The sequence below is a fragment of the Lepus europaeus genome, chromosome 1 (assembly GCF_033115175.1).
Source record: "Lepus europaeus isolate LE1 chromosome 1, mLepTim1.pri, whole genome shotgun sequence".
Lineage (NCBI taxonomy): Eukaryota > Metazoa > Chordata > Mammalia > Lagomorpha > Leporidae > Lepus > Lepus europaeus.
In genome coordinates, this window is record NC_084827.1 from 70,028,500 (window position 1) to 70,055,558 (window position 27,059).

A 27,059-nucleotide genomic window follows, 5' to 3' on the forward strand; every position below is an offset into this window, starting at 1 on the left:
AAGAATTGCACTTATTGTAAAGGTACAGTAAAGTGTTAGATTGCAGCTCAGCCATCAAGATCAGGGACTGTAGTAATGATGATAAGTTGTGCATCATATGCAAAGGTGATGGTGGCTATTGAAATTAAAATGAGAGCAACTAGTTACAGAACAAATGGGGAAAACAGAATAAAACATGCACTACTGCTATTTTAATGTAAAACTAATTTCTCCCAGGAAACCAACCCTTAGACCTTCCTTATACAAAGAAACAGGTTCTGCACCCTTGGTAACACAGTAGACTTGGACTTCCATATTCAAATTCTAGTTCATTGTCTCTGAGTGTGCTGTTCCAGTGTCATCTCCTTAAGCTGCCATTGAAATTCTGGAGCATCTACATTATGACATTCCCTTGTTTAGGTTTCATTGAGCCTCAATATCCCCTTCAGTTCTGTATAAATAGGGTCCATTATTCATCTTCTTCTGGTTCCTGTGGTAACACGGATAGTTCTTCCTTTAAACAATCACTGAAGAATCTGAGGATTGTGCTGTACAGATGATACTTGCTTTTCTCAGATACGTTGTAACCTTCATCTGGGTAGACCTGAGATAATGTGAGGAAAGAAGATTTCGAGTTACCAAAGCTGCTACTTTCTCTCAGCATTCACTCTTTTAGCCCTGATGGCCTAGGAATGTTGGAAAATACTACCTATACAAAATCTCACCTAGTTCAAGTCTCAGTTCTTTCTGCTAAAATTTTCAAACATTATAATCATAACAATCTAGATTTGAAGGAAAACATATTTGGTAGTTAAATTAAGATTTATTGGGCAAAACAAAGCAGACATTTCCATGCTCATGTTGACTAAGATGAACTTGACATTTTTCCTCTAGCTGGTTAGTTTTAGATCGCTTTACTTCCTGATCATGAGATGGTGATTTCCCCTTCCTTGTAGTATTTAATTTATAAAACTTGCCATTTTGTATGGTCTTTCTACCTTTTTAAACTTATGTAAACCTTCTTCCAACCTCTTGTTCCGAACATGGAATGCTAATGGGCGAAGGAACCATCTCACTGCCATGGAATCATGTAAGAAGGTAGCACTGCATGGCCGGCGCTGTGGCTCACTAGGCTAATCCTCCACCTTGAGGTGCCGGCACACTGGGTTCTAGTCCCGGTCGGGGCACCGATCCTGTCCCGGTTGCCCCTCTTCCAGGCCAGCTCTCTGCTGTGGCCAGGGAGTGCAGTGGAGGATGGCCCAAGTCTTTGGGCCCTGCACCCGCATGGGAGACCAGGAGAAGCACCTGGCTCCTGCCATCGGATCAGCGCGGTGCGCCGGCCGCAGCACGCCTACCACGGCGGCCATTGGAGGGTGAACCAATGGCAAAAGGAAGACCTTTCTCTCTGTCTCTTTCTCTCACTGTCTACTCTGCCTGTCAAAAATAAAAATAAAAATAATAAAAAAAAGAAGGTAGCACTGCAGTTTCCTAGGCTCTGTGGAAAGACAGGAGCCTTGATCTAAGTTCTTTTTTATTTAAGAAACTTTTAATTTTTAATTTTTTTAAAAAATTATTTATTTATTTGAGAGTCAGAGTTACACAGAGAGAGGAGAGGCAGACAGAGAGAAAAAGGTCTTCCATCTAATGGTTCACTCCCCTATTGGCCATAACAACCAGAACTGTGCTGATCCAGAGGAGCCAGGAGCTTCTTCCAGGTCTCCCACATGGGTGCAGGGGCCCAAGGTCTTGGGCCATCTTCTACTGCTTTCCCAGGCCATAGCAGAGAGCTGGATTGGAAGTGGAGCAGCTGGGACTTGAAGTGTTGCCCATATGGGATGCCTGTGCCTAAAGCCTGGGCATTAACCCACTGTTGATCCAAGTTCTAATACTACTTCCTGTCATGAGGATACAACACAACTTACTTTCCCATTGGGTGTGACCAATTAGTAAATAGAGCTGTCTCATACTTCCTCCTGCTTCAGTACTTAAATCTTTCATCTCTTTGTTTCAACAAAGTTGAGTTCAGTCTCTCCCGTTTTGCGATAGAGCCGGATAGTGTTCCTTGCCCTTTAACATTTTGGGGTCCACTATTTTACATTCACTATACCCTTTCCAGAAAAGGGATTCTTCTAAAATATACATAAAAATATAAGCAAAAATACAAATGTTAACCAAACAAGTTCTGTGTCTTTTAATTGTGTCTCATTGTTCTCCTAGGAATGTCCCATTTTCCGTAACATTGCTTGGGTGGGACACATCATCTGTTGCTCTCTTCATCTACATCTTCCATAATCCTAACCCCAGTATTTTGTGTTTTGCACAAGTCAAACTATTATTTGTTCCTCTGATGCTGATAAATTAGAATTATTATTTTTCCATGGCTCCACCATCAGACTGACATTTTTGTGACAGCATAAAACATGTCTTGTTGCCCATCTAGCAACAATGTCTTGTTGCCCATCCACTGTAAAGTAAGTTGTTGATACGTAATTATTAACTATGTGAATATGTATATGTAAATGGTAATGTCAAGGATAGTATAGCCTCTCTTTTTTTTCTTGTAAAATTTTCCCTCATCACTTCCTTTTTCACATTAGTTATGAAAAGAGTGGTATAATGTGGAGGAAGATGAGACAAGAATGAAAATAGGAAATTCAATGTTAATGATAAAATTCAAGTCTGAGGAGGAAAGGACATATTTGAAAGGGTACATGCACTTCACTTGTAAAGCACTGGTGTAATTAGGAACAAATAACACAATCTAGGGAATATGGTAAAGAAAAATATAAATGATAGATTAATAGAATTATATTGTGTATCTCACAAGTGAAAAACAAAAGTGGGAAAATACATTCACCTGGAAAGTGGCTCACCTGCATAGTATAATTCACTCCAGCTTTTATTAGGTGCTTGATTAACTCTGCTGAATGCTGGAAATGAACTTTTGCTGCAAAAAATAAATAAATAAATAAATAACATATTTGAAACAAAATACTGATCACTACCAGCACTTTTCAGAATTATTTTTTCAAACATATCAAGTATTTTATTTTATAGCCATTACACATTTAAAAGATGAATAACTGACTTTAATCAAAAGTTGTTAGATAAAACAGTAAAACTTTGAGCTTCCCATAAAAACTAAATAAACCAACAAGGGAGCTATAAGTAAGCCTACTAACTGTACAGGGTAGTATTTAGGCTTATTTATTGGGTATTATTTACTATTTCTAATTGTTCACGTATTTCACCTTATAAAAAACTGACATTGTAAATGTCTTACCTGGTATTAATACAGCAAAACAGCTATATTTGTTTTTAGGATTAGATACCCTAAAATTATATCCCAGTTAGATACTGGCATTCTGCTTTGCTATTTTAAATTAGAAAAGAATATCATATGTTGAGAAACTATACTATACATCTCATTATTCAATGCAGAAAAATCAGTTATTCCTGTTTCCATCTATCTTTCTTTTGTGAAGCCTAAGGTCTAAAACTGTGAAACACATAGCTCAGCAGTCATATGTTTGAAGACTTGGACAAGTCAGTCAACACTGTGTGTGCAGCAACTAGCTTATGTGATGTCTGGGAAACTCATTCCTGCAGTCTGAATATCTTAGAATTTCTGTAAATAATTTTTAAGCTAACAAAGCTAACTTTTAGCTGTTTTTCCATTCTTATCAATATTTTAAGCTTTTTCAATGCTTTAATTCTATGATGCTGAGTAATCATTTTATACAGTGGAGGATAAATGATTTATTTTAAACTTCTAAAAATAAAAGAGTGGATGGAGGACCCTTTCTGTGTCTGTAATTCTACCTCTAAAATAAATAAATGAAGTCTTTTTAAAAAGGAGAGAACTTCTACAAATAGTCACAAGATCTTTTTCAAAATCTTGCTATTGTACTTCATGGGAAAATCATCATGTCAATTCTAAATAAATACAAATTGCTGTGTAGCTGTAAACTATAAGACATGTTAAAAAACAGGGGAGAAGAACAAGGTAAAATGAAGCTTACACAGCTCATATGCTTATTGTAAGAAAGACACATGGAAAAGATTCCATCATTTCTCTGTATGGATACAGATCAAAGGTAAATGTACAAATACATTTTCCAGTCACATTTTTTTCCTGTTAGTTTCTAGTATAAAACCAGTTGAAATTTTCCCTTTGTCCTCCTCCTGTAACTAAACATGGACATTCAAGGTCTGATTAGCTGAGAGGACTCATTTGCTCATAATTTTTGAAGAAAATGTTGACAGCAGTAGTATTTTCCAGGAGTACCTGTAAATCTAAAACCTAGCAGGCTCCTGGGGTTGTGTGGTTTGTGAGTGTCTGTGTGAGCATGGCTGTGCTATCATGTGGGTCTCCAGGCATGTGCAGGTGTTTCCTCGGCAGTGATGGGTTGAACTTCAGTTTTCATTTCATCTGCTTGCAGAATCATAAGACCCGTGACGGAGTGAGACAGACAGGAACAGCATGATTCATTTTAATAGCTACAACGTGAGAAATTTAAAATGATACTAATATATTCCAGAGTGAGGTTGAATGGGAAATAACTTAAGGTGGAATATATTTGCTCATTCAATTGAGAATTCAGATCATAGAAACTCAGTACCTGAATTCCAATCTCCTTTCTTCTAATCAATTGATTGTGCTTTTTAGCAAATTATATAACTTCCTAATATTTATTTAACCATCTATTAAATAAGAAGAGTGAAAATACATACTGTACAACATTTTTGCCAAGAACAAGTTAATATCAAAAGCTTGTAGCACACTGTTTGACATACAGTTAGCACTTAGTAATAATTAGTCATTATTACTACTGTTGACCTATATGTAAGGCCTTGACACTTTAATGTAAAATTTTAATATCCCTCAAAATTTTATGCTCTCTTTCATAACATTTCACCAATCACTTGTATCAGGTCATTTAAATTTTTTATTATTATTTTGAGATAAACGTATTTTAATTTACATTACAGTCCAAGGTTTAAATGCTCTACCAGATAAAGACTTCAACAAATTAAAAGTAAAAAGGCCATAGTTCAGCAGGAATATAGGCAATGGCTTTAAACATCAATCAAATAAAACATGGCAACTTCATGTATTTATAGTACATTTTAAAATACTCAAAGATCATTAAAGATAGTGGTATGGCATTCCTTTTTTAAGATTTCATCTATTTATTTATTTAAGAGGCAGAGTTACAGATGGAGAGAGGGAGACACAGAGAAGAAGGTCTTTGATCTGCTGGTTCACTCCCCAAAAAACTATAATGGCTAGAGCTGGGCTGATCTGAAGCCAGGAGCCAGAAGCAGCCTCTGGGTGTCCCACATGGGTGCAGGGGCCCAAGTACTTGTGCCATTTTACCATTTTCTACTGCTTCCCCAAGCCATTGTAGAGAGCTGGGTCTGAAGAGGGGCAACCAGGACTAGAACTGGCGCCCATAGGAGATGCAAGCACGAAAGGTGGAGGCTTGGCCCAGTGTGCCACAGCACTTGCCCCAGTAGTAGACCATTCTTAACAATTTGTTCAAAAAGATTTAAAACATAGCTTGGCAAAACACTCTATTTAAAAAAAAAACAAAACTGATATATATAAACATTTCCTTCTATTTGTTTTTCTTTTTTTTCTTTTTTAAAAATTAAATATATATAATATACACACAAGTGTACTTAAAATGTTGTGTAAATGGAATTAAAAATGCTATTTTGCTGCAATATTTTGAAATCTATAAATATTTTTATAATATTCATTTTTTAATAAATTGTGTGATCTCATAAATTAACCAGTATTGATGTAAGCTCTGATTTTACCACAGCTTGAGGTACTTGGAATTTAAGTTGAAGAGATGGTATGCTTATTACTAGAAGACTTTGTATTGTCTTTCTCTGTAAAATGGGACAACAAACTGAGAGACAACAAGGTAGACAGCAACCTCAAAGAAGTTTAACGTTTAGGGAACAGTGATTTAAGACTATCTTGTCTCACTTGCAAGCACATTGGATACATTTTGTTTCTTAAAACTGATTTTTCTTGCCCATGAATGTGACTTTAAATGCTCATCCTTCTCTGCTTATAAGGTATCATTTGGAATTAAAAATATGTAAGTTCTTTGAGTCCTAAAAATTTCATGTGAGCCTTAAATGATATTATTTAACACTACTAATGTCAGACAAATCTATCTCTCAAGTTTGAAGTGATGAGAAAATAAGAGATTATATGAGATGGCCTTTTTAAAGTGTTTCCTAAACAGTGTTTAGGAATGTTTTTACTTAATTGGATCGTAGAATCTAACCAGAGTTCCATCGCTGTGGTTGCACCTGTGTTTGGGCTTCTGCATTCTGGGTTGGTTCTTTCGAGGTGTGCTGAATGGCACTGTAGCATAGTTCCTAGCACATACAGCCATTTAAATTCAAAATTAATTGAAATTAAATAAAACCAAATGTTTAGTTCCTCTGTTATACTATACCTGGCTACAGGTGGTCAGTACTGTGTTCAATAGCACACAGAGAATATTCACACCCTCACTGGAGGTTTTACCAGACAGTGCGTCCATCCGAGAATTATCCCCTCTCTGCTTAGCCCTGAATTCCTTCTTCCCACTTCCTGCCATGCCTCTGATTCCGTGTGTCACTCTACTCTCTTCCTCACAGGATTTACCAGGATACCTGTAAGCAAGTCCTCAGATGTATCCCTTTGAAATTGGTTCAAATGCATAAAAGAATAGCAGAAAACATAATACTCACTGTCAGCAGTTCCATGTATTATTAATATATTTTCCTCTTTCAAACCATGAATATTGTGTAGCACACTCGTTGCCTATAAAAGAAAACACAAATATCTGTATGTACACATCTATCAAAGTAATCTGAACAATATTTTTTGGAATTTTTTGTTATTTTTAAATTAGCTACCTGGTACATGCTTTCTTCCTTAGATGGCAAACCAAGGTATCTTTCAGAGAAAGCTGAAGCTGTGCCCCAGGAAACAGAAATTTAAGAATTAAATAAAAACCTTGGCTAGCATATTTAATTATTTAATGTCAACATTTTGCTTTTAATTGACATTCTGTGGTAAAATCAACTGAATCAAGGAAGTGCTAAGCAACTCAAAAATAGGCAATAAAAACACAAGATTGTTGAGCTCCGTTGAGCTTTTCTGCATTAGAATTTTGTTTCTTACCACTCAATATATTATTCATGTTAGTCTAAGAAATACTCACCATACAATTTCAAATCTGTGATGGGTGCAACCACTGATCCACATTTAAAAAGCTTCTCATCAGATTTTAAGATCATTGATGCAATGTAGCCACCATACCCCTGGCCAAAAAGAAAAAAGAATACAACATTCCATGAGACACTATTAGCTTTTGATCACTATTTGATGATGCACATGCCAAAATATCTCATTACATCACAATTTGAAAAGAATGTACTGAAATCATATTGTGCACGCAAAGAATATGAATGGTTGTTTATATTTTTAATACAATGTATTCTTTCAATAACAGTAAGTAAAACACAAACTGAATTATATATTTACAAATGTCAAATATTTGCCGCATGATTTCATACTGTACATTTGGAAGCTGCTTCAATTTCATTTTTGATTCAAATAAATTGAAGCTTGGGAAATAAATTATTTATTAAAACATGTCATCTTAAGAAACTTTCATAGAGACATGCTTTAAATAAAATACTTAAATGATGATGGTGCTATAGAATTTGGAAAAGAGAATAAAATATTTAAAATATGTCATCACAAATATAGATTCTGCTTTAAATTCCTGATGGCCGTAAGATTTTTGAGCTGGATATTTTGAGAAAGTGCACAAACAGAAAGTTCTTAAGACAAGGCTGTGAGAAAAAACTAGCTCCCTAAGGGAACTCTCCATCTGTAAGGATGTTTCTCTCTGCAAATGGAAGAGAAGGATCTACAAGTCACCATCACTCTTCAGTGGAGAAGACCTGGGCATACTTCTGCAGGATAAATCTCAACCTTGTCTGTTATGCTTTCCTGAAAACTTCAAAATAACTATACTTCCCCATACTCTTCTTCTGTGTTTTAGAGAAGATGATATGTAAACCTCTATTCTAAACAACGATGTGATATACTTGATTTATATATTTATTTTTTCTTGACAGGCAGAGTTAGACAGTGAGAGAGAGACAGAGAGAAAGGTCTCCCTTCCATTGGTTCACCACCCCCAAATGGCCACCACGGCTGGCGCACTGCGCCAATCCAAAGCCAGGAGCCAGGTGCTTCCTCCTGGTCTCCCATGCAGGTGCAGGGCCCAAGCACTTGGGCCATCCTCCACTGCCTTCCTGGACCACAGCAGAGAGCTGGACTGGAAGAGGAGCAACTGGGACAGAACCGGCACCCCAACCAGGACTAGAACCCGGAGTGCCAGCACCACTAGCAGAGGATTAGCCTAGTGAGCCGTGGCACCGGCCAGATATACTTTAGACATGTAGTCATTTCTCTGTATAATCACTCATGGACGGAGGAGCTATACATGTTCCTAAAATTGTGTTCATTTTTTTTTCTTTTATTACTGTATCTTCTGTTGCAGAGAATCCCAGCAAAGAACTCTTAAAGATTGGATAAGACAGTTATGTGTCCTTCTCTACATTTCACAGCTAAATATTGGGAGGACAGGGAATTAAATGGATAATGTCGCTTGTTAGATGTGCTGGGTGACTGATTAAATTAAGTTTTGAAATATTGAAATGTGTGGGATAATTTAGCAATAAATCCTCAAAATACATGTTAAGTTTTATTTCATAGTACATAATATGATCAATAATGTTCCAGAGAAGACTGTAACAACTATATAAATGCTAAGTGAATGATGTGAAATGTTATCAATTTTAGAAATTAATTTTAGCTATGCTCCAGACAATGTTCTTTATGTTCCTAGATTTTAAAAGTGGACATTGGGAAGTGTTAAAAAATACTGACATTCGGTGCTGCGCCGGCACTCTGGGTTCTAGTCCTGGTTGGGGTGCCGGTTCTGTCCCGGTTGCTCCTCTTCCAGTCCAGCTCTCTGCTGTGGCCTGGGGAGGCAGTGGAGGATGGTCCAAGCGCTTGGTCCCCACATGGGAGACCAGGAGAAGCACCTGGCTCCTGGCTTTGGATCGGCGCAGCGTGCCGGCCGTGGTGGCCATTTGGGGGGGGTGAACCAACAGAAGAGAGACCTTTCTCTCTGTCTCTCTCTCACTGTCTATAACTCTCTCTCTGTTTCTCTTCCTCACTGTCTAACTCTGCCTGTCAAAAAAAAAATAAATAAATACTGACATTCAGTTCTTAACTCCAGAAATTCTGTTGTGGTCTGTTCTTCATGAGGTTTGCTTTTGAAAGATTTTTAGATGACTCAAGTGTGGTGCAGTTTGAAATCTGACATTTTCACTTAATTCCTGAAGTGATATATACAGAATTTCCTTATGTTTACTTACAGCATGCTATGCTTATGTTAATGGTATAAATGGTGTGGCAAATTAATCTGACCATGGTATTTCCAGGCAGGACCTTTGGAAAGTGATTTGGTTTATATTAGGTCATTATGGTGGCACCCTGGTGACTTTATAAGAAAAAGGACAGGGAACAGATACAAACACAGACAAGCATACAACCAAAATGTGTGTCCTGTCAGAGACTGAGCCATTAGTTTGGATTTCTAAGCTCCAAAACTGTGAGCTAAATAAGTTTCCTTTCTATATAAAGTAGCCTGCTAGAATACTTTGTTATAGTAATGAAAACTTGATGATAAGGAATATTATTTAAAAATCCATACTTGAATCACCCAATGCAGTTCAGAAATTCTTGGAGTGCTTGAGATAATATATGTTATTCTGGTTCTGGAATATTTTGCCAGTACTTAGGAGCTTGAGTGAAGCCTCTCCAACAGTTAGGAACTGAAGGAAAGAAAATACCTTTATAGATCTGAGCACACACAAAGTGCCTTTGTTCAGTTTTCTTGAGAGAGACAAAGAGCTTAGGCCAGGAAATGCAGAAATGGAGCAACCTTAAGTGTAGTAGCATACCTAAACAAAAAAGTCACTCAGGACAAGAAAGTAAATAGCTATTATAAGAGAAAGTGGGGAAAGCCCTTTAAGTTCTGCGTCTAGAGGGAGCATTTCTGGTGTATTCTTGCTAGTTCACAGAGATGAGATCAGAGTGACTATTCCTAACGTGACGAAAGCATTGTGCCTCTCAGTGGAGCCATGAAACTTCTGGTTCCGGTTCCATGATGGACAGCGATTATGATCTGGTTGTTTACACAACCTGACTACCTTGAGAAATTCAAATCATGAACATTTCAATCTACAGAATTGGCTATTATATTTAAATAGCCTAAATTATTAGTGTTTAGCCTCACCTTTCATGTTTTTCAGAGCCTGATTATCTCTGGAAGAAAGAATACTAGTTGCCAAAGAGGGGAAGATCCTTTTCCCATGCTCCTTAACTTAAACATTCTTTCATAGGCATAACTACAGAAGCATCCACCAGTGGAAAATAGAGCACAGAAATAAATGCAAGTGCCAAAGAGATTTTAGATGCTCTTGACAGAGACATTTTTATGTATTTTTGAAAAGGGTTTTATTTATTTGTAAGGCAAAGTCACACAAAAAGAGAGATCTTTGATCTGTTGGTTCACTCCCCAAATGGCCACAATGGGCAAGGCTGGGCCAGGCTAAGGAAGGAGCCCAGAGATTCCTCTTGAGATTGGTGATGATTCCGTAAAATATATACAAAAATCTGGCTCTTTAAAGTCCCCCAGAAGCCCCATCCGGGATGCCACATATGCTACCAGAATTTGGGGTGCCATACGATATCACCATATGCTTATTAATAAGTCCCCAATATTAATAAGCCTGATAGGGTTCTTGCCCAATATCTAGAGAAGAATTATAAATACCGACATCAATAAACGAGGCAGCATGGTACATTTTGGGCTTTTATTTAGTGCAAAAGATGCATAGGAGAGTGAGAGCTTTATTCAAGAGAGAGAGGTAAATCTGGGTTCATACTGAGCACCAGGAACCAGCCACTGGGAGGAGCATCTAGGCCAGGAAGCTACAGCCTGCGCCCTCCTGGCAAGAGGCCAGGGTGAAGAAGAGAGAAAGGGACACACCATGTCCCAGGTTTTTAAGCCACTTCCAAAGGGGAGTGGTTAATTAACCTGATTGGCTGGTGGTCACCCAGGTGTGGCCAGGTAGGGGCATGAGGTCACACTGGGTGTGGCGAGGTATCAGGTAGGGTGTGAGGTCATACAGGGGCGTGGCAAATATGTGGTCTTCCAGCTCACAAACCTAATTGATTTTAACCTGTATGCCTGCATACTTCACGCAGGGTCTCCCACATGGGTGTGGGGGCCCATGCACTTGGGCCATCTTCCTCTGCTCTCCCAGGCACATTAGCAGGGAGCTGGAATGGATGTGGAGCAGCTGGAACTTGAACCAGCACCCATATGGGATGCTGGCACTGCAGGCAGCAGCTTAACCCAGTACATCACATCAGCCCTGACAAACATACATTTTTAAAATAAAAAATATAATAACTTTGTGAGATGATGGCTGTGCTAATTTGCTACATTCCCGTGTACCATATGTATCATATAACACAATAAAATTTAAAAGAAAAATGCTTGAGAATGTTAACATGAAGATTCTGACTTAGTAGATCTAGAGTGTAAAATTTTGCATTTTTAACAAACTCTTGGGAGATACCTGTTCTTTCTGGCCCACATTTTGAATAACAAATTCTTCAGCATAATCTTAAAGGTAACTACTAGAAATATCTTCTTTCTCCTGCTAGCATTCCCTAGAGTAGCAGAGCTTCACAAATAAATATCAAGCTCCCCCCACCCACTAAGCAATTTAATCAGAATCTGGAGAGTGGGCACCACATCCACCTCGCCATGTGCTTCTACTGATGCTGCACAAGGGTTGTATTTTACTGCTTTTTTTCATCACGAACATTCGAGATTTAATGAATCTAAGTATTTGCTAAACTTAATGATAGTGAAAACTGTTGAATAAAATTCTTTCTGTATTACTTAGCAAATTCAAATGCTGCTTTAATTTGGTTAATTTCAGAGAAATCTACTTTTAAAAGAAAATCAACACTAGAGTGAATTAGAACAAATGAAATTTCTATTGCATACTTTCCTCTCAACCATTTTATATTTATTCACTGGATGCAAAAAAAATACAAAATAATTTTTGGAAAATATGTTATTGAAGAGAGCAAGGATGTGATGTAAGACTTAGCTGCAAAAAAAGATGGTGGTTTTAATATTCAAAATAACTTATCAGTTAGAGTCAAAAACCAGGGATCCACATATTGACACTATACTCAATTGGAGCTATTTTTCATGTGATCGGAAACATCCAATATTAGAGACTTGGGATAATCCAGAATGGCCACTCTGATCTTTCTTGATAAGGAATATGAAGAATCTGGCACCCATGTGGCTCCTAAGGATGGGTGGAAGCTGGGGTCTTGGCCTTCCAATCCTTAGATGGGAGATCGCAGGTTTCAGTGTCACTTGTCAGCAAAATGTTTCATGCACCACCAGCCTTACCTAACCCTGCTGAAAAAGCTTTGGAAAGTGTCAACAGAGCTGCACAAAGTCAGTGAAGATGAATGGAACCTTCAAACAAAAACAGTCGAGTGTTGCTAAAAGATGACTGAGAAGAATGTTAAAGCAAAACATTCTGTTCTCGTCTCAGATGACACTAATCCAGGAATAGGGAAATTCTTCCCCTTCCACCCTCTAGATGTTGAAAGTTTTGACTGCCACTCATGATCCTAGATAAGGAGAGAGAACCTGAGAAGCTGTTACAGCTGGGTCCCTTCCCCTGTGAAGATGGCTTCTCCACCGTGGGAATCTGATCTGCCCCCATCTCCTTCAAGCATTCTTCTGCCTCTGGATGTTGAAGTGTTACCTGTGTGTTGTGACATGGATATTTAAATTTCTTACTGCTTTTTAGTTTGTGTGTGTTTGTGTTCGTTCATAAAGCCTTTCTCTAATGTACATTAAAAATAATCTATAATCGCTGTAGACTGTTCCATTTCAATTGTGTAGACATTATCAGTTTCACAGTGATTTGGTTTTTCTGTTCATTCAATTGCTTAGTTATTTCAATTATCAGAAATCATCACTTGATTTATAAAATGTTAACAATTTTTTTAAGATTTCATTTAGTGGACCTGATATCAGAGATGACCCCCTAAAATATAAACGAAAATTTGGCCCATTAAAGTTTCCCCAGAAGCCCCATCTGGGATCCCACATATGTTAGCGGAATTTGGGGTGCCATACAATATCACCATTTGCTTATTAATAAGTCCCCAATATTAATAAGCCTGATAGGGTTCTTGCCTAATATCTAGAGAAGAATTCTAAATACCGGCATTAATAAATGAGGCAGCATGGTACATTTCAGGCTTTTATTTAGTGCGAAAGATGCATAGGAGAGTGAGAACCTTATTTAGAGAAAAAAAGGTAAATCTGGGTTCATACTGAGCACCAGGAACCAGCCATGTGAAGGAGCATCTAAGCCAGGAAGCCTAGGGCGCAGGGCTACAGCAAGCCCCCTCCTGGCAAGAGGCCAGGGCGAAGAAGAGAGGGACATGTCCCAGGCTTTTAACCCACTTCCAAAAGGGAGTGGTTAATTAACCTGATTGGCTGGTGGTCACCCAGGTGTGGCCAGGTAGGGGCATGAGGTCACACAGGGGCGTGGCGAAGGCTTGGTCTTCCAGCTCACAAACCTAATTGATTTTAACCTGTATGCCTGCCAACTTCAGACCAAAAAATAGCTATGCTTCTTATAATAGATGATAATTTTCCAAAATTGATGAAAGCAATCAAAGACAATACAGCAACCTTAACATAATTAATAGAAAGATATCCGTAGCTATACACTTCTTCAAGAAACTGTAGACACAAAATAATAGAGATTAGAATTTCTGAAAAATATGAGACTCAAAATTGCTAAGATATCAGTTCTTCCTAGCTAATTTATGGATTCATAGAGTTAATACCAAAATCTCTATATTGTATTTTCCTAGAAATTACAAAGGGTGATTCTAAAACATATAAAGTTCATACACCAAAATGAGACACAATAACATTAAAAAGGAGGAACAATATGAAATGACTTTATTTTATTTCAAGATAATATGGGTGGATTTGATGGTGTGTCAATGATATCTCAAAGAATGAAATAATGGAGGATTCATGTAGGTTTGTGCTTAGAATGTGTGTCCTCTGACAGTAAATGTGACATGGCAGTGTCTGTTGCAGAGCTGGCATAAGCAATAAATTACTTGATGTTACAAAAAGGATATCTGAATGGCAATAATCACATGGAAAGATGCTCAGTTATTCAAATCAGAGAATTGGAATGAAAATAAATATGAATACTTCTATTCACCTCAGAATGGTTTACATTAAAAAGGCTGACAATGCTAAAGCTAATGAGGACTTAAATCATCTGAAATATTTACATATTCCAGTTTTTGAAAAATAATGCTTATAGGTTTTAGAAGGATCTTGGCAAATCTTTGGAAAAATAAGGATGAACGCAATCAGTGTTGCTATTCCTAGGTATTTACCAAAGGAAAATGAAAACATGCATCTACACACAAATATGCACACAAATGTTTATGCCAATTTTATTCATAACATGCAAAACCCAGAACAATAAATATGTTAATCAGTAGGTAAGTGAATAGACAACTTATTTTCTAGTCATAAAAGGAGGTATAATTTTGCTAATACAATTAACAATATAAATGAGCAAGACAAAATTATATTTAGAGAAAGAAATAAAAGCAAATGAAATAAACCTAAGTACAAATGAATGGAAGGAGGAAAAAAAATAAGAAAGATAGAGACATGTACATAAAGTCAAAAAATAAATTTTAAATGTATAAATAGTGGATGGGCAATTGACCAATGATTAACATGCCCTCATCTCAGAAGTGCCAGAATTCCATACCCTGTTTGGCTCCTGATTCCAGCTTCCTGCTAAATCACCTTGTGGGACGGTGGTGACAGTTCAAGGAATTGGGTCCCTGCCATCCATGTGGGCTCATTTCTCCTAGTACAATGTCTTTAGGGATCATTAGTACTGAGGCATGTGACAGAATTTCACAAGATGTACTTCTAATGACATATAGAGAGTTCCCATTGTTATGAAATGATCACTTTCTCAGACAATTTCATTTTTAAAGTAACATGCTTAACATTAGTGATGAATTTTTACTGATCTATTTGTTAATATTTATACTAGGGGATCATTAAATAAAAAAAATATTTTTAATGACCCACTGAGTATCACTGGCAATAAGAAGAGGATGTAGTAGAGACATGCAGGTGTGTGAAGAAGGGAAAGAACAGTGGTGACATGTGCTAATTCATATTTTATATCCATCTTACATTTTATCTGTTCATGTCTGTCAGTGTGCACTATTAAAATGCATGCCTTGGTAAAATGACCAGTTATTGCATGTCAGGGATCTTCACGTCCACACATGATTAGCAGAAAATACAATATGCTTGTATCCATGAACACCAAGATTCTGCACCATCTCTACACCTAAATAGTTCAAGGTCTCTTACTTTTGATTTATTGTTCTTAAAGCATATTACTCTTTAATGTGTTTAAAATATGTGCTTAATAAGTATCTATATAAGGTCTATGTTTCTATTGTGAGAATGATGTTGAATATCAAATAACAGTTATTCAATGAGATGTAACTATTTTGAGGAGAACACAGAAATCATTATTATGCATACTTCAGTTTCCAGTCTGTGTCAGTCCTCCTTAAGGCTGTAGTAGTTGTTCCTTCTGTAGAGAATATGTGTGAAGAGACTGGTTGACTAGCTTCCTTTTGCTATTTAAATATTGACTTAAAAATCAACTCATCAAAGATGTGTAGACCTAGCCATCAAATCAAATAACATTAGCTCTTCTTGCAATTACCTATTATCCATCAATTTTAATTTCTTCACATGAACTATTACTATGTGAAATGATGCCTTTCATTTCTTTGTTTACTCTTGAAGGTGAGCTTCATGAAAATAGGTTCCTTTCCCAAGGGGCCCATGTTGTGTGGTGCAGTGTATTAAGTTGCTGCCTGTGATACTGTCATGACATATGAGAATCAGTTTGAATCATGAATGCTCCTCTTGATCCAGCTCCCTGATAATGCACCTGGGAAAGCAGAAGATAACCCAAGTACTTGGGCCCCTGACATCCGGGTGGGAGACCTAGAAGCAGTTCCAGGCTCCTGGCTCTAGTCTGGCCCAGAACTGTCTGTTGCCACCACTTATTGAGTGAGCCAGCAGATGGAAAATCACTTTCTCTGTGTCTCCTTATCTTTAATACTCTGCCTTTCAAATAAATTTAAAAAAAAATCTTCAAAAAAATTTCCGCATCTGAACCTGAATTAAAACTTACTCATGAAGGTGGTCCTAATTGACTAATCACTTCCTCTCTTAGAGAGAGGAAGAAAAAAAAAATCGGCTCCCCTTTCCTGTTGCTGTCATACCTTGACATCAAGCACCAACTAGATGCTCAGCAAATAGTATTTAATTAGCAAATTACCAATTATATAACAGTAATTCAACTGTCATAATATAACAATTATACAGAGAAATGATGGTATATTGAAGAATGTAATTATATATATATATATGTATTATAGAAAACATACATAACATGTATATGTAGATAAGTAAATAAATTCAACATTTCTAGTACTTACCTTTCCAAAAATGCTTAATCTTTTGGAATCAATATATGGCTGTTTCAGCAGAAATCTGCAATGAGAAAGAAAAAAAATCTAGTTCTATATTCTTGAGTCAAATGCACATGGAAATTTGTACTTGACATACACATTAAGAACTCAAGTATTAGAAATTCTCTACTGATTATGATTCTGTTCATGTTAAAAGGACATATATTCCACAACCTTGCTACTCAAAATGATTGTCCAGTAGTTTAATATCTCCTGGGAGCATTTTGTGAAGGCAAAATCTTGGGCCCCATTCCAGGCTTAATAAACCAATATAAACATTTTTAATAACATCCTAGCTTTTTTCTATGTACTCATGCAAAAGTCCTTCTTGCTTTCTTATGTACTCTTTAATACTAGTGAGGTAACTGCATCAGTGAATTTTTTATGATTGTAACTAACTGAGGGAAAGAATGGAAATTTTTAGTGACTGTAAACAAATAATATGGTGATATAATATTTATCCCATTTTCATATATCCAAAGTGAATTCTATTCCAGAGAAAACCTGATAATTTTCTTATTATAGCACTAAATATGATGGGTACTTGAAAACACAGTGGGAGGCTATGTAATTAAGTTAGAAAATTGCTCAATTGCCCAAACAGCAGCTTCTGAGTCAGAATAAGTAGTAGAATAAGTCATACACATAGGTTTTGATATCATAGAAAAAACAGTAAAGGAGTTTACCACTTACTTCACAGCAGCTATTTGGTCCTTTACTTCCACTGAACCTAACTTCCGATGAATCTCCTGCAGAATTTTCAGGCCCTGAAATCCACTTCCTCTGCCATCAAATCTTGCTACAATAACATTATCTGTGTCGACAAGTACAGAATCCCAGTCTATGTGGAACTTGTCAGTAACCAGCTGGCCTCCAGGTTCTTCATCCCTGCAATTATATAGACATTGGACCAAAACAAGTAAAATTGACAATTTGGTAAAAATGGTGGCTAACCAAAGTTATGGAAATGACTTATGTCAACCATTGAAATTTTTGTAAATTCTTGACAATAAATCAGAAAGTAAAAAAAATACCATTTTCTTTAGTAAAATTTAAATGGGATATTCCCTGAATGAAATGAAAGTATGCCTTAAAACTGCAATGTAGAGATTTGTTTAATTCATTTAAAAGCAGAAACCTAAAGAAAAATGCATTGCACTTTCCATAGTCATTTCTAATTGTCAAGTTGACAGACAGGTCTATCTTCACTGGATTTCTTCCAGACATTGTGTTTTAGAATTATCTTGCAGATGGTTTACAAGGGTTGAAGGGTCTTACAGACAGTGGAATCAATTACAGAAACTTCATAATAATTTAACAGGAAATGTACAACCCTAAAGAATGTTGGCTTCAAAAAGAAATACTGCATTAATATTTCTTGAACTCCTTTTTCCTTTTCATTGTGGAATTGTCACTCAGAAGAACTTAAGCAAACAGAAAAATTCTTTCTCATCACTAAAAATGACATAAAAGGACACAAAAGTACATATGCTTGAAAAATGTGAAAGCTAGATGTAAAAAGAGACACATAATTTATAAAGAATATACATTCTCTTCACAGGAAAAAGGTGGTACAAATTTAAAATGTCAGATTTAAACAGTACTTATTATTTCATTTTCCAAAATACAGAAAATCTGGATGAAAATTTTAAAAATTACTTAAATTATCACATTCCAAATCTAGGTACACTTCAAAAATGGAAGTGTCCATGTGATAGATTTGAAGATCAAAACATTCAATCCTAGTTGTGTTATATATAACAAATCCCAGCCTACTCTGTCTTCAAGTTTGGCACTTCAAATTCTCTTACCTTTGAGTTTCTGTAAATGTTTACCTTGAAGCATCAATATACAAACTGATCCTCATTAACAAGCTCTTAGTTTATAAGATTTACCACAGCAAACAACCTCTCTCAACAAGAAATAGAACTGAGCAATTACGGAAACTGTGTGGAACTTGTAAGCTAAGCAAAAGAGGAAAAGTACAAATCATACAGCAATCAAATTCTTGTTTATTCTGGAATGAATTGTGCTTCCCCAAAATCCATGTCTTGATTTCATAACACTCAGTACCTTAGAATGTGAATGTATTTGGAGATGAGACATTTAAAGAGGCAATCGAGGGGAAAGGAGGTCATTAGAATAGGCCCTAATGCAATCTGACTCTCCTAAGAGGAAATCTGGACACACAGAGATTACAGAGGTGTGGATGTGCGATGGGATGATAGTGGAGAGAAGCAGTAAGAGAATGCCCATCTACAAATCAAGGAGAGAGGCTTTGAGAGAAATCAACCCTGCTGGCCCCTATCTTGGAACTGCAAGCAGAACCGTGAGAAAAAAAAAAAATTGCACAGTCAGTGGTATTTTGTTACGTCAACCCTAAGCAAATTAATGCACAGACCTTCTGTTGTGTAGGCAGTTAAGAGTCATTGCCCCATTTACTTTACATTGCCTAAAATTAATTAATCTTTTTTTGGGAAAGAAGTTGCCTGTCCCATAGCTTCCAACAGATACTACAGATAATCGATTGGTGCCATGGAAGTTATGTAATCACTACTCCTTTCCAATCCTTCCTAAATCATTTATTTAATGGTGACCTTGTGACTTAAACTTGGATTTGCCTTGTCTCACAGTGTTAGTCACCTTAGCTTTTATGAATGGGTGTGTATGTGCATAATTAATTCATTTTAGTTTTTATAAACTTAACTCAAGATCAGGTAATTGGGAACTGCACTTAAACACATGATCTAACCTGGAATTTTAGTTGCCTTGTTTAGAATGAAGACTTCAATTGCTATTTCATTCATTCATTAGGTGACCATGTTTCAGCTTGTGTAACAAGTGAAAACTACTGTGAATCATTAGGCCTAGGGAAGTTTCTGGTATATGTAGGACAGAACTTGTACTTGTTGAACTGGACCATTTCAATGAAAATAGACTCAAGTGAAATTTAAATAAAAAAGATGTTTGAAAGACTGGAGCTAACATAATGATATTGTATTTTAAAGTTTGAAGATTGATTCTAAATGTAGTGATTCATAGAGGACAAGGTACCAAAGGTTAACTTCAACTCTTACAACATTAAAATAACAAGTTTTGAATTTCCACTGACAACAGAGGCAATATATTAAAATTCTAAGATTCAGGTTTCATGTCTACAACAATGGTAAAATACCATCCTGTCTCCTTTAAAGACATTTGGTCAGCATTAAATGGCACCATGTTTTTGAAAATGACCTATGAAATATGATCAATATAAACATTACTAGATATATAGAACAATAAAAATTGGTTTATATTCTATTTGAAGCCAAGTTTGTTTATGGTTAGCATATTTCATAATGAACGACCAGGTAAGATTTAATTAATTGTGTAGAAATTAATCTGGATAATATATGTGGATAAAACACAATTGGTGTGTTATGTGCACTAACATGTTAGGGAGATTCCCATTTTATAGATGGACTAGTGATTCCTAAAGCCTTACAAGAATATATTAAAAAGTGCAATCAATGGACACTTTGAGATAATTAGTAAAGTGTTGTTACCTTTTAAGACTGGCATAAAACCCTGGCAGCAGCTCTAAGGTAATATAAAACATGTTGCTTATTTAGAAGATAAAATCTCCCAATTCATATATTTGACCATTGATTGTTCCCAGCTATTTTGGGAGATCATAGCTAAGTTTAATCAAAATGTTAACAATTCAGATTTTTGATAACAAGCCAATAAAGTATTATAAAATATAGCTTTAAAATACACCACACTTTTCAATTTTGTGATCAGCAAAAGGCTACAGTGTTTTCAAAATAAAAACATTCAATCTCTTACTCATGGTTGCAACATTGAGCAAAAAATATCAACCTTCACTCCCTTGATTTCTTCCTTAAAACAGCATTCTTTAAAAAGAATGTATTTATTTAATTTTTTGAAATGTAGAAAAGACAGATGGAAGACGAGATGTTCCATCTGCTAGTTCACTCCACAAATGCTCACAATAGTTGGGACTAGACCAGGCTGAAACCAGGAGTGGTAACTCCCACAGTGGCAACAGGCACTTGAGTCATCACCAGATGCCTCCGAGATGTGCATTACTGGAAAGCAGGAGCCAGGAGTGCAGTCAAGATCTGAGACCCATAATGTGATATAGGATATCGGTGTACCACCCTGGTTCACTGCCCCCTTACACTGCTGTTTTAGACTTCAGCTTTTACTTACCAAGATTTTAATGTTACAAAACACAATAGTATTAATGTGTCATGAACCACTAATTTTGAATGGATTTCCCTGTGGACATTAATGTGTTCTTTTTTTTTGCTGCATGATGCAGGCAAATCTATTTCATGATGTGTTTAAAAGAACACAAATTATGAGGCTAATCATTATTATTATTAATGAGAAACCTGGCATTTGCAGGAGAATGGTGGATATGAATTGTACATAATGTTTTTTTGTTTTGTTTTGTTTTGTTTTTAAGATTTATCTATTTATTTGAAAGGCAGAGTTACAGAGAGGCAGAGGTAGAGGCAGAGAGAGGTCCTCCATCTACAGGTCCACTCCCCAAATGGTCACAATGGCCTGAGCTGCACCAATCTGAAGCCAGGAGCCAGAAGCCGCCCCCGGGCCCCCCCATGTGGGCACAGGGGCCCAAGGACATGGGCCACCCTCCATTGCCCTCCCAGGCCACAGCAGAGAGCCAGACCACAAGTGGAGCAGCCAGGACCTAATCCAGTGCCCACATGGGATGCCGGCACTGCAGGCAGTAGCTTTACCTTGTACACTAGAGTGCTGGCCCCTGTACATAAAATTTTGTGAACAAAGCTAAACAAGTACTTCTTATTCAATGAAGAATTAAATAATAGTGATATATTGGGTGGCAGAAATTGCCATCAGTGATATGTGAGAGGACTTCGAAAAGGTCATGGAAAGTGGAATTAAAGGATAAACCTGTTTCATATTTTTTCCTAGTACATATTTTCCATGAGCTTTATGAAGAGTCCTCAAACCACAGTTCAAAGGGTATTATGATGCACATGAATATTGGCCAATTTATGCAGAAAGAATGAGTTCCAACTAATTTGTTTCCTTTTAGTTTTTCTCTGAGTACCTTCCTTGTTTTCCTTCATATTAGTTTGCTGTTTTTTTTCATGTCTGAGACATATTTGGATACTCATAAGAAGCTGTTTCAAGGTTGCACGGGGACATACAACTTTGCTGAAATTTGTCTTGAAAAGAATAATTCCATCTGCCTAAAGCAATGGAAAGATCATAGTAATATAGAACTTGTCCATAAATTAACACATGTAGCTGAATCAAATTAAGAGTGTAAATTTTCTACAGAACTTAAGGCCTTACAGGCACAATCTTCATCTATTTCAACACTAAAAATATTTGTTTGAATGAAGAGTTCACCATATGAGCATATCATAAAAGAAAGTAAGATGAATAAAATAATGCATATCCAATTGATCTTTAAAAGAACTGACCACCTATTTATGCCCTAAGCACATATCCTTTATATATACCAAAATCAAATTAAAGAGTTTAATTAGATTCACAAAGTGCCATTTTTTAGGTTTTTTTTTTCCAGATTTTAAAAAAAAAATTACTTGAAAGGCACAGAGAGAGACTGAGATAGAGAGAGACAGAAAGATCTCTCATTCGCTGATTCACTCCCCCAAATGGCTGCAATAGCTAGGGATTGGACCAGGCTGAAGGCAGGAGCCAGGGGCTTCTTCTAGGTGCCCCATGTAGGTGGCAGGAGCTCAAACACTTGAACCATCTTCTGCTGCTTTCCCAGGCACATTAGTAGGGAGCTGGATCAGAAATGGAGCAGCTGGGTTTCAAACTGGCACCCATATGGGATGCTGGTACTGTAGGCAAAGGCTTTACCCACTACATCACAAGGCCAGCCCGGCCATTTAACTTAAAAGACAGCTGAATTTACATTCAGGTGACAAAAGGGTTTGGTACTTTGTTTCCGCTCATCTGAGATATTTTGTGCAAATCTATACATTTTCATTTTTATTTATTGTTTTCATTGTTCAATAATATTTAGTAAATAGGTAAGATCACAAGTCACCATTGCAGTACATTATTAAAAGGCCCTTCCTTTAGTTTTAGTTACAGTAAATGGAAAGAGGAATATATTATTCTGAGGACACTTGCCACGACTGGGCTGTTGCCCGGCAGAATTTTAAAAGTGATGTACTGTTGGATGCAGAGCTGTGTTCCACTGATTACACCATGGAAGGAGGAGATAGAATGGTTTATACTCATCACACTTCTTAGTTCTTTTAAGTCCAGAATGTGTTGACTCTGCTACATGAGTGACAGGTTGAGAGCTAGAATCATTGAGAACCAGGCATTATACTTTTTCTTCCTAAATATAATGCAGTAAAGAATAGAATAGAAATAGATGTAAGTCAAAGGAAAATGATTCACAAAGATCTGCGTCACACTAAATTCTAACGGAAAATCAATTGTCAACGCTTCTGATTTCATTCCTCAGGAGAGAATTCATTTCACAAAATAACATGAGCTTGAAGGAATACAGTAGCTTGAATACCTGTCTTGCCTTACTCTGAAACCTACTTTGCAGAGATGTACAATCAGTGATTTTTACTTGTAGCATGTGAACATCTATGCCCTCTTTCACACATGTGCATACAGACACATATGTTGGCTAAGGGCCTCTTGGACCAATTCTTTCTATTTCTCTTTTTAGTATACTTAGATTTCTTCTCATGGATGAATTTTCTAAAATGAAGAATGGTAGAAAAAATGTTTTTCATCTATTTCACTAATCATGTAAGGGATAATATTTTTTCATATCAGAGCATTTTTTCATCTCCAGATTTTCAACTTCTTATGTTAAGGGTGTTATTAATATAATCCTAAAATTACTGATCCACAGTTTATTTCCTAAATAATGTATGGTTGACTTTTTTTGATTAATAAACGGGAGAGTGTTTGACATGATCAAGTTATTTATTCTGCTACCTAGGACCTAAGATCTGGTTCCTATGATTTTGTTCCTTCAAGTCATATAATGAAGCCTACCTGGTTAATACACAGAAAAATATTTTTGCAATTATTTTCTCAAATTTCATTAATCTTCAATCACTGTCATCCATGTACTTGTATAAATATACCTTGCCCATTATCAAACCTTTCAGAAAAATTGCCCGCACTAATCAAAGTGAGGCTATCAATCTGTGAAAAGGCTACAGGTGATGGGTGATCAAAATAAACTAAGCTGATCCCGGGGCCAGTGAACTTAATGTATTATTAAATTATTATGTAAGAGTCAGAGTGACATACAGAGGAGGGAGAGAGAGAGAGAGAGAGAGAGAGAGAGAGAGAGAGGCACTCCTATCTGCTGATTCACTCTCCAAAACACCTGCATCAGTCAGAGCTGAGCCAGGAGACTTGAAGTGAGTGGAGAACTCAATCCACATTTCCCACATGTGCAAGAGACCAACTACCTGAGCAAACACCACTGCCTCACAGGGTTTGTGTTAGCAGGAAGCCGGAATTGAGAGCTGAAGCTGGACTCTGATGTGGGTGTCTAGTGCTAGGCCAAATATCTACTCTCAAGCCCAGCAGTTTTAGACATGTGACTTCTTCTGCTTAAGCCTAAGGTTGCTTATCTGTGTTATGATGACAACAATGTCATCAATCTGGTGTAGTTATGGAAGTAATTAAGTGAGATTATATGGATAAATAAAGAGATGATGGATCTATAGATCAATTGATTGATCAATCAATAGATAGATAGATTTTCCTTAGCAAAGTGCTTGGTCCACATTAGGTTCTCATTAATATTAGTTCTAGACAATGTTTTGCACTTAAGTTTTTACTTTTCACTCTTCTCATAGAAGCAGAGATCCCACATCTGACTACCCCTAAGCAGCTCTGCATTTATAATTCTTGCAACCATATTCAACAACTCAGCTCCTTATAAAGGGTGGATTTTTGTCAGCAAATGTATTTTTGACTTCTTATCTAGTACTTAGTCTGTGTAATTCCTGAGAATTGGAGTACTGTACAATTTCTTTTTCAATTGTTAAGATCCATAGCACTGCTAGATTGAGTTGTAGTTTGATGTTAAAGAAAAACATCCTCAGCATTTCCATGTATCATTATTATGTGGGTCAGTTCAGTATAAGTTAAGATCACTGATGATGTTGACTTTGAATTATTTTGCATTAATATGATTGAATCTTCTTACATCACCCCCCTCCTCCTCCTCCCATTTATCTTCCATTTTGTCCTATTTTTGTAGAATCACTTTCCTCATTCCATGATCAGTTACAATCTACTAAAGGTATGTTTCTCTATCTTGAAGGGAAAGTTGATCCCATTTCGCTTTCTCATGAATAGATACCCTGATGCAAAACTGCAACATGACTATCATGAGAGTAATGAAGACAACACAGAATCTAGTTTTTTAAATCAAATTGTTATGTTGTAGGAAGCCAAGAAAATGAATTTTCTCAGTGCACAGGGTGAAAGACTGAACAGCATGGATATTAATGAGGCAGCTCTAAAACCCAAAAATGGACTGTTAGTATTATCCACACAAAATTAACCTCAGGATAAACATCTTAGAGGGCTCCTGAAAATATCAGAACAGAACCAATGGGAAAAGACCTTAGGGACATCTCTCAAACAGAAATTGTGTAATAAAATGGGAAGACATTTCAATCTCCTAATCATCTCTGTTGTTAAAGTCTTACTACATTAATTCTTATCCTTTGGTTGATTTCTATCTCAGAGCATTTCTAAAAGAGTGGGTGAGAAAATACAAAAGGAAGGGGATTGGAGAGTCTGCTTTCAGTCTCTGGGTACAATTATATCATTAGACAGCTAAAATTGCATTTGCTTCATTCTCCTGCATTTGGAGAGAGTCACACTTAAATTACTTAGAGTTACATGAAATCTTAGCACATTTTATAAACAGATCAAGGACAGGAGAATTTAACTCAGTTGTTGTGTGCATATACTGTAATTTAAATCTCTTATGCAGCAGATCTGCCTTAGATATTATCATGGAAAATGTACTACATGACAGCTTACAGAATATGGGAATAATATTAAGTAGAACAAAGAATGTGCATCTTAAAAAATAAGTAAGTGTTATTCTCCATAACCGACTTAAGATTTCTCAATTTTCTTTTTTTTTTTTTTTTGACAGAGTGGATAGTGAGAGAGAGAGAGAGAGAAAGGTCTTCCTTTGCCGTTGGTTCACCCTTCAATGGCCGCTGCGGCCGGCGCACGGCACTGATCCGAAGCCAGGAGCCAGGTGCTTCTGGTCTCCCATGGGGTTCAGGGCCCAAGCACTTGGGCCATCCTCCTCTGCCTTCCCGGGCCATAGCAGAGAGCTGGCCTGGAAGAGGGGCAACCGGGATAGAATCCGGCACCACAACCAGGACTAGAACCCGGTGTGCCGGCGCCGCAAGGCGGAGGATTAGCCTGTTAAGCCACGGCGCCGGACAAGATTTCTCAATTTTCTCAAGGATTGTTTATGGGAATATTGTGAGCACAACACTTAGGCATGCAACACCCAGGATATATGAGTTTATCAGTGAAAATGATTGATTTATCATATGAAAATCAATGCTGGCCAGCGCCGTGGCTCAATAGGCTAATCCTCCACCTTGCGGTGCCGGCACCCCAGGTTCTAGTCCCGGTTGGGGCGCCAGATTCTGTCCCAGTTGCTCTTCTTCTAGTCCAGCTCTCTGCTGTGGCCCAGGAGTGCAGTGAAGGATGGCCCAGGTCCTTGGGCCCTGCGCCCGCATGGGAGATCAGGAGAAGCACCTGGCTCCTGGCTTCGGATCAGTGCGATGCACTGGCCACAGCGCATCAGCCGCGGCGGCAATGGCAAAAGGAAGACCTTTCTCTCTGCTGTACACTCTTATTTAATGCTATAACTAGTACTCCAACAGTATTTTTTTTTTTCACTTTGTGTTGCTATATGGGGGCAAACTGTTGAAATCGTTACCTAATTTATACCAAACTGATCTCTTGTATATAAAGAGAATTGAAAATGAATCATGATGTGATTGGAAGGGGAGAGGGAACGGGAAAGGGGAGGGTTGTGGGTGGGAGGGAAGTTTTGGGAGGGGGAAGCCATTGTAACCCATGAGCTGTACTTTGGAAATTTATATTCATTAAATAAAAGTTTAATTAAAAAAAAAGAAAGAAAAAAGAAAATCAATGCTGATTATATACAAATATTGAACCTGCA

General features: G+C 37.0%; 1 protein-coding gene and 1 pseudogene across 2 annotated transcripts in view; one reads left to right on the forward strand and one right to left on the reverse strand.

Annotated features, from left to right (window-relative positions):
• Window positions 1-448: 448 nt before the first annotated feature.
• Window positions 449-27,059, reverse strand: part of DPP10 (dipeptidyl peptidase like 10) — a 791,529-nt gene continuing 764,918 nt past the window's right edge. For both annotated transcript variants that reach the window (XM_062199274.1, XM_062199266.1), the window contains 7 exons: window positions 17,501-17,695; window positions 16,775-16,829; window positions 7,215-7,314; window positions 6,907-6,965; window positions 6,739-6,811; window positions 2,853-2,926; window positions 449-583 (listed from right to left, as the gene is read on the reverse strand). In XM_062199274.1, coding sequence (XP_062055258.1) covers window positions 449-583; window positions 2,853-2,926; window positions 6,739-6,811; window positions 6,907-6,965; window positions 7,215-7,314; window positions 16,775-16,829; window positions 17,501-17,695 — 691 coding nt within the window. The remainder of the gene's footprint in view (window positions 584-2,852; window positions 2,927-6,738; window positions 6,812-6,906; window positions 6,966-7,214; window positions 7,315-16,774; window positions 16,830-17,500; window positions 17,696-27,059) is intronic.
• Window positions 12,417-12,971, forward strand: LOC133765710 (securin-like; annotated as a pseudogene).